Here is a 16,928-nt window from a genome sequence, read left to right as displayed (position 1 = left end):
AGAGATTGCAGTAACAACCCCTCCCCCCACGGGTGCTGTTACCCCAGTACCCCACCCCCCTGGGGGAGGTGATGTTACCCAGTACCCCCTGGGGGCAGCGGCCGTTACTCCAATATCCCCCCTGGGGCTGTTACCCCAGTACCCCACCCCCCAGGGGGAGGTGACTTTACCCCAGTGCCCCCCCCCCCGGGCAGTGGCCGTTATCCCAGCACCCAGCTGCCCTCTCGTCACAGCTCATTGAATGTCCCGGGGCAGAACATGCTGCGCGAGTAACGGTCCGACACCCGCCTCGTCACTGGGATCACGTGACTGCGCTCCCGCCTCCCGGCCGCGTGGGGCAGCCGTTATAGCCGGGGCCCGGGGGGGGGGGGGGGGGAGGGGGTAGGGCCACTGGGATCCTCCTGGGGCTCCAGGAGGCGGGGCCCGAGCGGGGAGATGGAGAGCCTCGCTGAGTCACGTGATCGGGGCTGTCATGTGATCGGTCGGGCCTGGCGGGGGATGGCGGCGCACCTGAGCTCGGGCCGGGTGAACCTGACGGCGCTGCGGGAGGCCGGGCGCAGGGAGCTGCGCGAGTTCCTGGACAAGTGCGCGGGCTCCAAGGTGAGGGGCCCGGCCAAGTGCCCCCTCCCCGGGGGCTTAAGTTGCTGTCTCTGGGACATCCACCCTCCCCCCCCCCCCCCCCGTCCGGCTCCGAGACCCCTGGCTGCAGGGGCCGCCCTCCCCTCTGCCGCTCCGACCTCTCCGGCTGCGGGGCCGCTCCCCTCCCCCTGTCCGGCTCCGAGACCCCTGCGGGACCGCCCCCTCTCCCTGCCCCCCCCCCCCGGCTCTGGGGCCGCCCCCTACTTTACCTCCTCTCGATTTGAGCTCTGACTCCAAGACTCACGGGGGTATTTCTCCTGCTGGGGGGCGGGTGCCATGTCTTTCCCCTGGACTGTAGTTTTGAGAGCATCATGGGGTGCTCGGGTCTCTCTTCCCCCATCTGCAGCTGTATGATCCTTTTGGGGCTCTTCTCAGGAGCTGGGGAAGTGACTCCTCTTCTCATCCCGGCCCTAGTCTGTAGTTTTGACAACCTGGGAGGGGGTGGCCCTGCCCTGAGATGCCAAACGGGCCTTCCTGGTCTGCAGATATTTTCCCTGATAAACAGCCTAGCAATAACAGTTGTTACCCTTTCCAGGCCCTTCTATCTCCGCATCTCCAGGCACTTCAGACTTCCAGTAAATGCACCTTGCCTCATGGACTCTAGACCTTAGCTAGCCCCATCCAAACATCCCATATGGAAACGCATCCAAACTAAAATAGGGAATATTCCTTTCTCTGCCACTCAGTGTCACTCACATTCACATGGGACTAACACTTCCATGCAGAGGAAGAGATGTTAGGAACAGCCCAGCTGCTTCTTTGAGACCCTGTGCGCTCTAGGGACCCCTGGAGTAAAGAGCCTCAGGAGCCCCTGGCAACATCACTGCACAGGCCCACTCAAGGGTGGTAATAAATTATCCCAAAACACTTTGCAAACTCAGACTAGAGACTGAGTCATTGTGTAAGGGTGGCCCCAGTGCTGTGCTGTCCTATGGTCAGAATGTGCCAAGCAAATGAGTCCCTGCCCTGTAGGCCTCAAGTACAGTCAGAAGACCGTGCAGGGTGTGTGGTTGTGGCATCTGGACTGCTCTGTAGGCCAGATGAGTTCCAGAGGTTCTGGGAGGGAGTGGTAAGTGGAGTTAGCGGAGGACAGATAGGGAGAGGCAGAGGGAGGAGGCGGCCGTGAGGGTAGAGTCAGGTAAGAGTGGAGTTGTGGTACATGAAGAACAGGAGTTTAGTTAAAAGCAGCCATGCTGGGCAATGGCTAAAGAGGTCATGACAAATGGTTACAAGAGCTTGGACTGCTGACTCTTGGCAGCTTCGCAAACCATGTCCATGCTGTGCAGCATCATTAAAATGTAGCCACCTCTGGGGGGTAAGGCAGGCAGAGCCCAGCATGTGCCAGTCACTGCACAGGAAATTTTGCTTTTGACGTGTCTTCACTAGGGCAAGTAGAAAGCTCACTTAATGCTCTTACCAGGTGCCCTGCTAAACTGGCTGACCATGACACTGGGTCAGGTTTTGTACTTGCACCGAGTGGAACTCCACTGTCTTCAGGATAGTCGATGCAGCTACACCAAATTTGCCCCAGAGTCCAGCCATCCCAATTCCTTGTCATTTTCCTCTTTGCTAGACTCACTGATGCAAGGCTGCATGGTTTTCCTATTCAGTAAAAATCTCTTGGGAGGTTTAATTAGCATATATGAAGCACGTTGTGCTCCTCTGATGAAAGGAACTAGAGATGAGCCAAAGGGTTGTTGAAATTTGCCCATTAATTCATGACTGTCTTTTAAAATCCACACTTCCTCAGAAAGCAAATGTTTGAGCTTCTGAGGGTAGCTCACCTTCAACAGGGTTTTCTTTCCTCTTTGTGGCAACTGACTTTTCTCAGTGGCTTTTTTTTCTTCCTAGGCAATAGTGTGGGATGAGTACCTCACAGGACCCTTTGGATTAATTGCACAATACTCACTTTTAAAGGTAAGCCATACATGGCATTCATGTTGTGCTTATTAATATTCAGACTCTCAAAAGCTATTTGGACCCTCAGTCTCATAATGGCCTCTAGAGACTGTTAGCCCAATTTCTGTAAACTGTCCTAGTTTTTGCCTTTCAAACCCTAATTCTTGCTGTCCAATGCTGTCACCATGGTTTGCCAGTCTTGGATTGTTGCCTTATAGCAGAGAAATAAAAATGTGCTCAAGAACAGATTCTGTCTTTTGGAATATCACTTACTGCTCTTCTGCCAACTTGCCTCCCACAGATCAGATGTGCAGAACCTCCATCTTTAATGGTGGTGTAATGCAGTAAACTAATAATTTACATAATCCATAATTTCCATGAAATCCATGTTGCTATCCTTGGATAAGGCGTCACAGTAACAACTAGCGGATCAATTTCAGCTGATGTGGCCCTTTCTGAAACCAGTTTTCAAAATAACAGGAGTTGAATACCTTGATTGAATACCGTTTTTGTCTCCTCATAGGAACATGAGGTGGAGAAGATGTTCACCCTCAAGGCGGGCCGTCTGCCCCCAGCTGATGTCAAGAATATTATTTTCTTTGTCAGGCCCAGGCTAGAGTTAATGGATATAATTGCTGAAAATGTGCTCAGGTACAGTTGGTGTTTCAGTGGAAAGACAGCTGCTTCCCAGAGCTGTGGTGGTGCAGTGGGATTAATGTTTTTTTTCTTTCCCCCCCTCCTTCCCCCCCCCCCCATGTTCATACCAGATGTAAGTTATGAGTGAAATAAATTGGGCAGATTTCAGCCCACTCACTAATAATAAATCTTTCACTTCAGTGTGAAACTGCTACGCAACTTGGCATGACGGGGATCAGAATTGGCCCATACTTACAGCATCACTGAAATGCCGTCATTCCTGGGGTTGGAGGATGGGAAGCAGTGCATAGCAACAGGATGGAGAGGGGGAAATTTTTGGTTAAGGACACCAGGAAAAATCTCTACTCAGTTTTTTAATTGCACTGGAACCATTCATGTTCATCAGAGCAGATAGTTCTTGTTTGAAAGATCCACCCACAGTCAACTGCAAAAGGTAAAGGCCAAGTCAACCCTGCTTGGGATTTGAACCTGTAGCTCTGGGCAGCATAAGTATTGCTGAGCTGCTTAGCCTACAGACCTACTGCTTAACTATTGAGCCATCCCCTTCACTGTAAGGGTGTCGATTTGTACAAAATATTCCGAAATAAAAGGCTGTGTGTAGGGTTGCCTTTATTTATAAGGTACTTGAAAGTATCAGTCAGGAACTTTGTCTTGCTTCCATTCAGTGCCCCCTTTGTCTTCTGTATTGCCGATCTGAGTAACCAACGTCAGTATATACTGTATTACGGTGATCATTCTTATGACAACTTAAGCTGATTCTCTTCCAGTGAAGACAGAGTTCGCTCTCCGCTGAGGGACTTCCACATCTTGTTTGTGCCCCGTCGCAGCCTATTGTGCGAGCAACGGCTGAAGGATCAGGGCGTTCTGGGATCCTTCATTCATAGAGAACAGTACAGTTTGGACCTCATTCCGTTTGATGGAGACTTGCTATCCATGGAGTCTGAAAGTGCATTTAAAGTAAGTGCTGATTTATGCCTTGAGGAAAAAGATACTTTGCATGTTTGTGTTGCATCCGTCATCCAAGGATCTCAAAGCACTTTTCAGACCAACTAGTCACAGGGCAATAAAAGGAGTTACAGAGCGAATGTGGTCGGACTCTAGTAGAACAGTGGACTGTGAGTCAGAATTCCCGGGGTTTGTTTCTGAATGCCACGATGCACCCGAGGACCGATCGCTTCACCGGGCTGTGTCAGTTTTCCCATCTGTATAATGGGGTAATACTTGTGTGAACAGGATTTGTGAGGCTTAAATAACTAATCTTTATAAAGAACTTGAAGCTTCCTGTGTCAAATATGCTACAGAAGGGTAAATTGTAATTGTTAGGGTGTGTCACCCCAGAGCAGTGCAAAGACTTATCACTTGTTTTAAGATGGGCAACAGTGCTGTGTATATATCCTGCATTGCCAGCATATCACACGTAGTGCCATTAAGTCCGTGTGAGGCTTTCTTTAGCCATCTCCCCTTGTTAGTTTATTGAATCTATCCCTATGTGAGCAGCAGAGAGGATGTCCGGACATGATAAAACTTGCCAGCTTGGTGACACATTTTCTAATTGACCAAGTCACAGGAAAGAGATTTGTTGTTTCAGCTCTGTTATTCTGCTGCATTAAATTAGGAGCAACACATTGGCTAGAGACTTCTAAAATAACGGCTTTGATCTCATAACAGTTCCCCAATAGTCATTATTAACTCTAATCGCTCTGAGCAGATAGAGCTCCCAGGATGCGGAGTTGTGCTGCTTGTGAATCCAGCTCCCCTTGTTGCTGGCACACATGAAAGTTGCTGCTTTGCAGTCCTGTTGCTGGACTGCCGGCTGGTGTGTCACAGCAGCAGTTTTTCCAGGAGGAGTAATCAAACTACTCGTAGTTCCTGGCACCAGCTATAATCGTCCCCCTCCTCTTGAATTCTTCTCACTGTTAAGGTCTCTCTCCTCTGTGGAGGAGGGCACTGGGCTTAATCTCAGGGTCATTTTTTCCTCACAAACTGAATTTTTGTTTGTTCTGTGCATGTCTCTAAACAACCAGCCTGCACTGCAATGCTGTATGTGGACTATAAGGACGGTTAAATAGCATGGTGAGCTGTAGCAATCACTTTCATGTTCTGACTCACTTTTTAAAGTGAGTTTAGTGCTGGAAACATCCCTAGTTGGCATTGCTGGAGCTCACTGTCCTGTTTAACCACAGAACATGTATGGGGGGGGTGGGAGGGAAGGAGGCGGGGAAAGAGTCCTCAACCCTGACCACATGTAGAAGGGCAGGAAGGCCTAGCTTAGTCTCCATAGTTCATTCACTCCTGGAATGTCGTCTGTGGGCTTGTATATACAAACAATTGGTGCAGGGCAAGCTGGGGAATAAATCTACTGCACACTAGATTTGAAAGTGGGGTAGATCAAAGCTCACTGGGGAACTTTTAGTGCGTGGTAACAAGGTCCTTATGGACAGTTGGTGCGCAGCAGGTTAGCGTGGGGTAGATTTACACCCCAGCTCGTTGTGCACTCACTGTTCATACAGACAACCCTTCAGTCTGACAGCTAGTGCTGACTATAATGATGGTTTTGTGACCTGCATGCTTGCCCCCTGGGGCCTGCACTGAAGCACAAACTGGTATCCCAGTGCTCACTGAGCAGCCATTAGCAATAGCAAGTAATGACTTTGGATCACTGAGACCTGGGCCAGATTTGAACCAGTGACCTGAAGGTGAAGGGCTCTGTATCCTTTTAGCAATCCCTCAAGCCATCCAATTCAGCCAGGTTCTATTTTAAGATCAGGCTAATTAAATATCCTCCATTTCTGTAACCTTCCTTTCCCTGTCATTTAGGAGTGTTACTTGGAAAATGACCAGACAAGTCTGTACCATGCAGCCAAGGGGCTGATGACCTTACAGGCGCTCTATGGAACTATCCCACAGATCTTCGGGAAGGGGGATTGTGCACGGGTAAAACAAATTTAAAACATCTGTGTTTCTAAGACGATAAATCCTTTTGGTTTTGGTGGTGGTTGTTTTTGTAGCTGCTGCTAATGTGTGTTGGGTTTATTGATCCTGTGGGTCGCGAGCTGCATTTTGCTGCTTGGGCTCCTGTTGGTTGAAACAATTCTCAGTCAATCTGTCACTGCAGGTTTTACTCTCACGAGCCCCGCTCTCGTAAAGGAACGTGGTTATAAGTATGTTCCCTACCGTTCTTTTTGCCTGCCCGGATATCTTCTCCCCCTCCCCGGTGAAAGTCAGCTGGCTGCTGAGAGGCTGACACGTGATGTTATGTATGTCTGTATTTCACTGGAGTTTGTCCTGTTCACTTGGTTTTCATGAACACTATGCTGTTGGAATCCCAGCAGTTGGTGGGTGAGGTTCTGTGGCCTGCAGTGTGCAGGAGGTCAGACTACGTGATCACGATGGTCCCTTCTGACTTAAAGTCCATGAATCTAGGAGTAAATTAGAGTTGATAAAGACCTATTGACCCTGACCAATGCATGAATGTTGTCTGCTGTACCTCTTTAGTGCTTTGTGTAATTTAATTTAAATATCCCAAGCAGTCGGGCTTGCACGCCTTCCCATGGGAGACAGTTCCACAGACAATAGATTTCACTGTCAAGAAGATTCCTTGATATTTGACCTAACTTCATCCCTTTTCTCCTAGTTAGACTCTTAACCACTCTAAATAATTCCCCTCCCTCGTTGGAGTTAACCGACTACTGATAGCTGAAGGGTTTATATACCTTCATCTTTATTCATCACTTAGTCAAGTTACGTGTGTTGTGTCCTTTTGCTCTCTCCCCATAATTCAGTCCCTCTTACCAGATCATTTTTGTTCTTCTTCTCTGAACTCCATGCAGTTCATAAATACCTCTTTCAGTAAGGAGGCATCTGGAACTGAATGCAGAGTTCAGGTTCTGTGACCATTCTGTCAGACTGTCAGCAAGTTTTGTCGTAGAATAGTTTGGTTTGTTTCTTAATGGCCCTTCCTCCATTTGTACCAGTTACATAGCTTGCCTCTCCTCCTGTTTACTTCTTAAACATGCACTTCTTTCCCTGTCTTTGTACATCATATGTCTCTAAAGCTAGTTATCATAGCCACCCTTCATGCTCTGAGCCATAACGAACCAAATATTTTATTTCCAGCATGTGGCTAACATGATGATCAGGATGAAGCGAGAGTTCCCTGGAGGCCAGAACTCAATATTTCCCGTCTTTGATACTCTCTTGTTGCTTGACCGCAATGTAGACCTGTTGTCGCCTCTAGCTACTCAGCTTACATACGAAGGCCTTATTGATGAAATATATGGAATTCAAAATAGTAAGTGCAGCAAAACATGGACAGTGAAACTAGTGGAGTAAAATAAAATTCCTGAGTGCTAGAATAAAGTGCAGGTGCCAAGTGGAATTTGGGATGAAGGTGAGAATAATTTAGCTGAACCTACAAAGGGGTAGCTTAGTTGCCTGATGTAATTTGAAACCCTGGTTTCAATCCCAACAAGGTGAGCTCAGTGTTTCATCCTTCCCAAGAAGATGAGTTGAGCACAATGCTCTTTGCTACGTGTGAGTCCATGGGATGTCAGCTGTACATGGACATTAGTGATCCCAGGGCACTTTTCATGGGATCATGAAAACTGTAGGGCCAGAAGCTTGTGGAGCTGGTAACTTCCACCTAATGTATTGATGAGGGTGAGCAGAAGGCATCTCTCTGGTATTATATAGATCTCTGTATAGGCCTCTTTGTTTATCTATAGCTAGTAGGAATTTCTACCCTTTCAAATTAGGGGAAATCATCTTATATGTAGTAACATTTCTTCCGAGTTGTAGTATGGGTGTTTAACCTAAGCTAGAGCTGCCTCTTGCTTGGAGAAAGGTTTTGGTTGGTTGGTCAGTTTAAGTACTGGGGTTTGATCTCTAATTTGTCATTTCTTTTCTTGCTGTGTTGGTAGCTTATGTGAAACTCCCTCCTGAAAAGTTTGCTCCTAAGAAGCAGGGTGAGGGTGGCAAGGATCTTCCCACGGAACCGAAGAAGCTTCAGCTGAATTCTGCCGAGGAGCTGTATGCTGAAATTCGAGACAAGAACTTCAACGCTGTGGGGTCGGTGCTAAGCAAGAAAGCCAAAATCATATCTGCAGCCTTTGAGGTAAAGGACGTATACACCACTGTACCGCCCAGTAGCATGTCATCTGGGCAGTCTGCTCCTTCTAGGTGGAGAGTTGGGTCTGACTGCTCTGCAGATTTGAGCATGAAACAAGGCTAAGATCCACTAATACCCCTTCCAATGCCTAACCTTAATATTACATGAATGTAGCCTTTGGCATTTTATTTCCCTAGTAGTTTTCAATAAACTGATCACATGGGATCCAGACTGTCCCATAGTTAGTGGTGGTTCAGATTCCAGGTTTTGGCTTGAGCTCATCTCCACTTTAAAACTCTTTAGGGTCTTAAAGTAGCTTAAGCATCTTAAACTAATCTAAAGCCTCATTATTATTAACTTTATAGCACCACCCAGCATGCCAGGTGCTTCATAAAAATACCAGAAATAAAGACTTGTCCCTGCCCAAAAGAGCTTACAATCTAAATCAGACTTAATATTTATATTACGCTCATTATAGTATTTGCACACCTCAAAATCTGGAGTGTGTTTATCCTCACAGCACCCCTGGGAAGTAGAACAATGCTGTTATCCCCATTGTACAGATGGGGAACTGAGCCACAAAGAGTGAAATCCTGGCCCTACTGAAGTCACTGACAAAACTTCCTTTGACTTCAGTGGCAACAGGATTTCACCCTAAGTGACTTGGGGAACGTCACAGTGACTTTCGGCAAGGTGCAATCTGAACCGCTAGACTGCTGTGTCCCCTTAGCTCTCCAGCCTGGGATGCTTTTTATACTCCTTTCCTGATGAACAGCAGCCTGTTCAGGCTCTGCTCACTCTGCCACCAGCAGGCAAAATCACTCCCAGCTGAACATGTGACTGCTATGCCCAGCCATCCATGAATTACACACAGAGCCACACCCGCATATCCCTCAGCCCAAGCCTTGCTCCCCAGACATGTGCGTCTTGTACTGCTTAGTAGCCCACTGGACAGGACATGCTCATAGATAATTCATCACTCCAACAATGGGTAATGATTACGCACCAGGCTTGTTGACCTAAGTAGAGATTCCCAAGTAATTCAACAAAACACACTGGTTTAAATAAAACAGTAAAACAAGTTTATTAACTAGAGGAAGATAGGTGACAAGTGATAAGACATAGACGTCAGAATTGGTTACAAAAGAAATAAAAGGATAAACACACCAGTTAATTCCTAAACTTTATTGAGGCTAATAGGCTTAAAAGCGAAAGATTTGTCTCACTATGTGCTGCAATGCATTTCACAGGTTGGCCTGGGACCACTCCCCCGCTTTGTTCAGTTCTTTCAGAGTTGTTGCTCTCAGCAGCAGAGAGATGGAAAGGGTGGCTAGGGACACTTTTCTCCCCTTCTTATACCCCCAACACTTTGCACTGAAAAAATCCTTGCTGAGTCATGGGGCCAGGCAGTTCCATTGCATATGTGAGCTCCAAACTGTCCTTCAGATGAATTGTAAATTTCTTGTTTACAACTCCCCCACCACCACCACTGGAGAATGTCCGATTAAGCCGGTAATGACTCCTTAGTACTTTGGCGTGCTAGGGTGTCTGTCTCTGAGAAATTGGTTTGTGGATGTTACCTAGAAGCACAACATGTTTCAGTAACAATCATATAGCAAAATTTCATAATTTTACATGCTGTTTGTTTCACACATTTCAACTGGATGAGGCATACTTTGCACAAAAGATATCCTAACCATGTACAAGTGGGATACAGGTGTCACAGTCCCACAGAAAGTCGGAGAGACAGCAGGGAATTGAATCTGAGTGACTGCATCATCCTCCCTCCTTTAGGAAAACCAAAGAAATAGCAATTGGAGGAGTGGGGCACAAGACCAATGGAGGGCTGGCTAGAGAATGGGAGGCGCTTATGCTGGTTTAAGGATTTCTTCAACTGCAAGCTCTTTGGGACTGGGCCATCTCTTTGTGCTAGATTTTGTACACACAACAATGGGATCCTGATAGCTTCTAGCTGCTTCCACAGTCAAATACACAATAATAAGAGTGTACATGGCTAAGGACTAATAGACACTAGTTGCCTTTTAGCCAATTGGCACCTATTACAGGTGTGCAGTTTACCAACAGTGAGACTCCAGTTGGCCTGTCAGCTGTTGCCCATTAGCTGTAGAATTGAACACTCTTCTTCCCTCCCTCTGCCCCCCGCTTTTAAAAACAAATACACACGCAAAACGGGGAAACAAAAGAAGTCAGGCCGTGCTTAACTGTGTGACCCACTGTGCTGACAGTGAGTTAATAGTTTTGTGTTCCTTCCCTCTGCTTTTAATCATTTCTGCCAATCTTAAGGCCAGTTAGATGTACCATATATCAATCTAAATTGTGCATTCAGGTTTGACTTTCAGTAATAGACCCTTACTGGCGTACTCATGTTGGAAGCTCCCAAAGATTAAAATACTTCACACTGGAAGGGAGGTAAGAGATGAGAGACTGTCAGATGTAATAGGTGATAATGAAACAGCAGTACTTTGGCAGCGAAGGGCTTGTAAATTGCAGACTTCATTATCACTCTCCTGCCTGTACTTGCCCATTTGTATAGTTTACATTTTAGTCAAGATAACTTTTTAGAAAGCTTCCTTTTGTATTCGTTGTGACAAGATGTGAATAGGTTGACTGGGTGAAACACAAATGTCTGGATTGTTCTGACTGAGAATTCATAGATGTCTGCTTCATCAGACCAGGTTTTCTAGATTGCTTGGGGCAGACTTTAACGATTGGGACTTATTTAAAAAGTTGTTTCAAAATAAATAGGCTGCTATTCAGTTTTGGAGAGAGGGAAAATGCTCTCTCTATTCCCCTTCCTCAGGGTACGCCAAACACTTCACGCTTCTCTGACAGCTTTCATCTGAGGAGCTGAGAGCTTCACAAATGCTAATTAAGTCTTACACCCTGCAAGAGAGGTGTGTGTTCTCCCTGTTTTGCAGGTGGGGAAACTGAAGCATGGTGAAGCTGGATAACATGGTTAACCATCAGTCAGGCAACAAGTTAGTGGTAGTGGCAGTACCAGCACCAGAATGCCCCATATTTCTGACCCAGTCCCTGCTTTAACCACTAAACCTGCCTCCTTACGCCATCTTGTCCAGCTCTCTAATGGACGTGAAGTTTTATACTCTCTACTACCCATTGATAGAATATTGTAATATCATCTTTCAACCCGGGTCCCATCTTTGTGGTTTCCTTTGCCTCTTCTCTTTACAGGTCTTCAAGTGTAGCTTTTAAAGTATTTAAGGCAACGCTTTGCAAATTGCAGATCCCTGAAACGTTTGAAACTGTTGCATAAGATTTTCAATCTCTTCTAAACTAGAACTAAGGAGAGCAGTGAGACATCTGCAATCTCCTTTTCTTTCTGCTTTCTCCAAGGATTCTCCTTATATTTGACAGAAATAAAGATAAGAATTTAAGCTAATATTTTACATGCCTGTCAAAAAAAAGACCCACCCGAGTAAATGGGTCAGTAGAATTTTGTAAGATTGGTTTAATATCTACTGTATGTTACCTTATCATCCTAGGGATTTAACTCCCTGCAGGGCAGCTACAGTGTCTATGCTCTTGAAATAGTATGTCACAGTGACTGCATCTCAAGTCCAGTGACAATGATAAGATCTTGAATCTCATGATACTACTAGATGTATTTGTGTGGAGGATCAGCAGCCACTCCTCTCATCTACCAAAGGAAATAAAACTTCACTTTTTGTGGGCCTCCGACTCCCTATCTGTGAAATGGGGATAGTAATATTTTCCAACCTCAGAGGGCAATTGAGGCTTGCTTAACGAACATTTGAGAAGTACTTTGGGATCCTTGGTTGGAAGGCACAGTAGGAGTGCAAGATGCTGTACTATTGTAATTGCACAGAGAAACATGGTTAGCAGCCTCTGTTGTAAAATAAGATATCACTCTGATGCCAATGGTGTTTTTCTCATGGTGCATTTACACAACAGCTTTATAAACTGATGAACAGTGCTGTTCTAGGAAACAATATATTTTTGTAAACGCTGTCTGAAAGGTCAGATGTTACTGAAGGTAACTGATCAGTGTTGCAAAATTACAGTATTGTGTAATGAAGCTCACTACTTTCCATTTATCTTAAAGCAATGAACATAGTACAGAATTAAACAGACAGAAAGACACCTTTTGATTAAATGATTTAGCAGACGTTGATTATTGTAATGAATAAGCTCTAAGCGATAATTGCTGTGTTTTTAGGAAAGACACCATGCTAAAACAGTTGGGGAGATCAAGCAGTTCGTTTCACAACTGCCACACATGCAGGCAGCAAGAAGTTCTCTAGCAAACCATACCTCGATTGCAGAGCTAATCAAAGACATTACTAGTAAGTATCCTTTTCAGTATTCCACCTACAGTTGATCTTGTGTTTGTCTTGCAGCCAAAGATACAACTTTGCTGATTTCATAAAAAATTCAGACACCAGGAGCAAAATACTGGCCTTATTTATACTTGGGCAACTCTGCTGATGCCATTTAATACACAGATAAACTCACCCTTATGTTTAAGTACCAACTTACTAATTTATTGACTTTTTTTTTTTTTTTTAGCATCAGAAGATTTCTTTGATAATTTAACAGTGGAACAAGAGTTCATGTCAGGAATAGACACTGACAAGGTGGGTGGAGAGCAAGATCTTGCCTTTACGTGATTTTTATCTTCTAACTACAGTCTCCTAGAACACCTATCAAAAAGGTTGGTGGGGGGGTGTTAATACAGAGAAACCTAGACAATGGCTGACTCTGATTTGATGCCAGTCTTGAAAACTTTTAGTGTGTTCCTTGTGCCTTTTGGAGACGTTCTTTCCAAGTGGTGCATACCACTTAGGATGCAGAGGGCACAATTTAAGTAGGCTTTTTATAAATGTGTCTTGGTCTGGCGAGTTGGACGAAAAGGGGCTTTGCCCCTTTATGGGCTCCCTTGTAACAGGGCCAAAAAGGAGGAAAACTTACAGCGATGGACAGGGAGGGCAGGATCCTGTTGGTGCCAGGCCAAGATTATTGTATTGCCCTTCCTGCTGACTGGGAGAGGTATTTATACCCCACGTAGCCAAGACAAGGGCCTCTTTATGAGGATCTGGCTGGAAGCTCCCACCTACCTACCTATCAATGTACTTTGAATAGGACCAGGTTTGCTTTTGAAACACTGTGGCCATTACTCTAGTTGCCTCTTTTCTGGGGGGCTGGGAAGGAATTTCCCCTCACTGCCAGATTGGCCAAGGCATGGTGTGTTTTTTTTGTTTGTTTGTTTTTGTTTTTTCACCTTCCACACAGCTGATCAGAGGACCCGAGGGGGTGGAATAGAGGGTTAGGTTATCATGTCGCAACTTATATGTAAAACTTGTAGCAGATGTCCAGTGCAGGTACTCGCTATGGAAGGGATATGCTTATCAGATCAATTGGATTGGGAAAGGATCAGAAGGAAAATATCCTTTATGGGAGCTGAGTATAGGGGGCTCCTACATCTGCATCAGCGGGGAGCCCATCCCCTCCTCCCTGCACTGTACAATTTGTCAGATTCTCCTAGACATTAAAGTGAATCAAGTTACAACCTAATTAAACTGCATCCGTGGCCTCCTGTCTGTCTTCTGGTGTGGCTGGGCAATAGTTGCTATGCTGCATTTTCTATCAGGCCCGGGGAGACTAAGGTCACCGTTACAATGCTTTGGTTCTGCTGCATATAGTGCAGCACGGGCAACTGTTGACACAGCTTCGGTGCTCTGCGCTTTGACTTGTATAGTGCTCTAATGATATGGGGGTGGGTGGGGAATCAAGGATGAGAGTTTGCAAAACACGTCCAGTGTATCAAATAGGATCATAGATATCCATTGTTAACACCATTTACAAAGCATGTTAATTGGAACCACCAATGCTACAAAGCTATTTTGCAAATATCTAAGCTGCTTATGTAGCTGCTGTGATCCCTTCCCATAGTGATGGACAAGGAGGTAAAAGCATCTTCCGAGAACATTATCTTTGCTTTGCCATTAAAAGCAAAAACAGCTTTCTTTTTTTTTCCAGCTCTGTTAAAATCCTAACTTAGGTTTTTGGCTGACCGCTTGGATGTCTGTTTCTTTATAGGTCAACAATTACACTGAAGATTGCATTGCTCAAAAACATCCACTGATCAAGATATTAAGGCTGGTTTGCCTGCAGTCAGTGTGTAATAGTGGACTCAAGCAAAAGGTGTTGGACCATTATAAACGAGAGATTCTCCAGGTCAGGCTAGAATTGTTTAACTAATAATGTGGATATTCCTTGCAAATTAAGGCCTCAATCTTGGAAAGATTTGCACACCATACATATCTGTACTTACATGAGTGAACCTATTGAGTTAAATAGGACTATTCACATGTGTAAAACGTCACAAGATCAAGGCTTACATGTGTTGAATCACTATCCTGTTGTTTTTTTAATTTTTTAACTGTGAAATATATTTAAAACATGCATATCATTTTGTTTTGGCCCACTGTCATGCTTTCTGTTGCATACTGCAAAAAGGCATTTGTAAACGTTCATTTTAACTTTACACACTCTCACTTGTTCCCCTGAGTTGTTTTGAAACCGTGTCCCTAAAATCAGTGTTTAATTGAATTCACTATTTAAAATGTCTGCCATTGTCTTGCAAACCTTGACAGTGTCTTGTCTATAGATTTCAAACTTCATTCAGTTGTTTGATTAGTGTCTAGTGTTAGAAATAAAACCAGGTGATGTTTAAGAACTTGCTCTTGATGCATAAATGACAGTACTACAGTAAAGGCAAAATCTTCATGTTACAGACTTACGGCTATGAACATATATTGACCTTAAACAATCTGGAAAAGGCTGGACTCTTAAAACTTCAGACAAGCAGTAGAAACAACTACCCAACAATCAGGAAAACCATGCGGCTGTGGATGGACGATGTTAATGAACAGGTAAACTGAATACTTCTATCAATAGGCAGACCAGTTGGAAGATGGACACAGATGGGGGGGGTGGGGACAGCTTGTACATTTGCATGATTTTAATATGCTGAAGTGTTTCTTTTCAGTAGAAAACTCCACTGCTGTTCATTTCCCTCCTACAGAATCCAAATGATATTTCATACGTGTACAGTGGCTATGCTCCATTAAGTGTGCGTCTGGCACAGCTGCTTGCTCGCCCAGGGTGGCGTAGCATAGAAGAAGTTTTAAAGATGCTCCCAGGACCCCACTTTGAAGAGAGGCAGCAGTTACCTACTGGCCTTCAAAAAAAGCGTAAGCTTCTTTGGAGTAACTTGATTAGTCTGGGACAGTTCTACTGTTAAATTCACTTAGTCTGATATAGTGACTGACAGCATCCATCTGTACGGTTCATTTGATTAGTAATTCTTGGTATATTATCTTCCCAACTTCAGTACAGAGAGCTGCCTTTGAGCGTTGCCCTAAGGTGGTAGAAATAATTCCTAGCTCTTGTAATGTATAGCCCTTTTCATCAGTAAATCTCATAATACCTCCTTTGTAAATACTATCTCCATTTTACAATAGGGAAACTGAGCCACAGAGAGGTAGTGACTTGCCTAAGGTCACTGGCAGAGCCAGAAATAAAACCCATTCAGTGCTCTATCCACAGCTCCATATCACTTAGTAATTTGACTGAAATCTGTGCTTCAGTTTGGCCCTAGGGTAAGTTCAGAATAAAACTCTCCTTTCAGCACCAGTCCCGTTTGTAATTATCTCTCTAAATGTTCAGGTCAACAGGGAGAAAACAGAGTAACTTTGGTGTTCTTTCTGGGAGGCGTGACGTACGCTGAAATTGCTGCACTGAGGTTTCTTTCTCAGATGGAAGACGGAGGCACAGAATATGTCATTGCCACCACTAAACTAATCAATGGCACAAACTGGATCAAATCCCTGATGGAGAAACTGGAGCCCCCACCTTTTTAGAAGCTATGTAAAGATCCAGTCAAATGCTTAAGGCTGGCATTGGGCCTTCACAAATGACTGCAGCTGGAGAACATGAAATCACGTTTGCACCAGTGCATGCAGTGGCTGCACTCTGCTCTCTGTTCTATTTCTGTTACATACAGAACTTCCCTAATAGCGCGTGACTCTGACAGAGAGAGGAATATGAGGAAATAAAAACCAGTATTAGAACTGTTGCTGTCTGAACTAGAAAATCATAAACCTAAAGGGGAATCTTGTTGTTATGCTGTCAGATCTGTCTCACTGACCATTTTTCTAGTGTCTTTTAAATCACCAAAGCCTCAACCAATGGAGACTACACCATAATCTAATTTATCTCCGTGCCAGGAAGTCTTTCCTGCTGCCTTTAGTTCTCCCTTTCTTAATGTCATGCTATTATTCCTACTCTCACCCCTTTCCTCTAGCTTGGGTGAGCAGGTATGGATGTAAGTCACCTGTCAATATTTGTTACTTTTCTCTCTCTTCAGTAGGTGTTCAAGAGTAGTGGCCCAGCAATAAATGTAGTTCAGCTGTGCTTGGTTGGATGAGGAGTGGGGGGGAGATTATTCCCCTTGCAAATTCATTTGCTGTCTATCCACCTTTATCATAGGGGTTCTCAAACCAGGGGTCAGGACCCCTCAGGGGGTTGTAAGGTTATTACAGGGGGGTCACGAGGTGTCAAC

At 44.9% G+C, this 16,928-nt stretch overlaps 1 protein-coding gene across 1 annotated transcript; it reads left to right on the top strand.

The window, feature by feature from the left end:
* The first annotated feature begins 498 nt into the window (after positions 1-498).
* VPS33A (VPS33A core subunit of CORVET and HOPS complexes) lies at positions 499-16,560 on the top strand. The gene is made up of 13 exons (XM_065417737.1): positions 499-600; positions 2,491-2,556; positions 3,062-3,189; positions 3,963-4,152; positions 6,013-6,129; positions 7,312-7,486; positions 8,115-8,308; positions 12,522-12,648; positions 12,872-12,939; positions 14,402-14,539; positions 15,100-15,237; positions 15,390-15,558; positions 16,034-16,560. The coding sequence occupies exons 1-13, from the start codon at positions 499-501 to the stop codon at positions 16,225-16,227; spliced, it is 1,806 nt and encodes a 601-aa protein (XP_065273809.1). The 3' UTR covers positions 16,228-16,560.
* Positions 16,561-16,928: the final 368 nt, after the last annotated feature.

The sequence above is a fragment of the Emys orbicularis genome, chromosome 16, assembly GCF_028017835.1.
Source record: "Emys orbicularis isolate rEmyOrb1 chromosome 16, rEmyOrb1.hap1, whole genome shotgun sequence".
NCBI lineage: Eukaryota > Metazoa > Chordata > Testudines > Emydidae > Emys > Emys orbicularis.
Note: the sequence above shows the minus strand (reverse complement) of the source record. Positions and strands in the feature narration are given on the sequence as shown.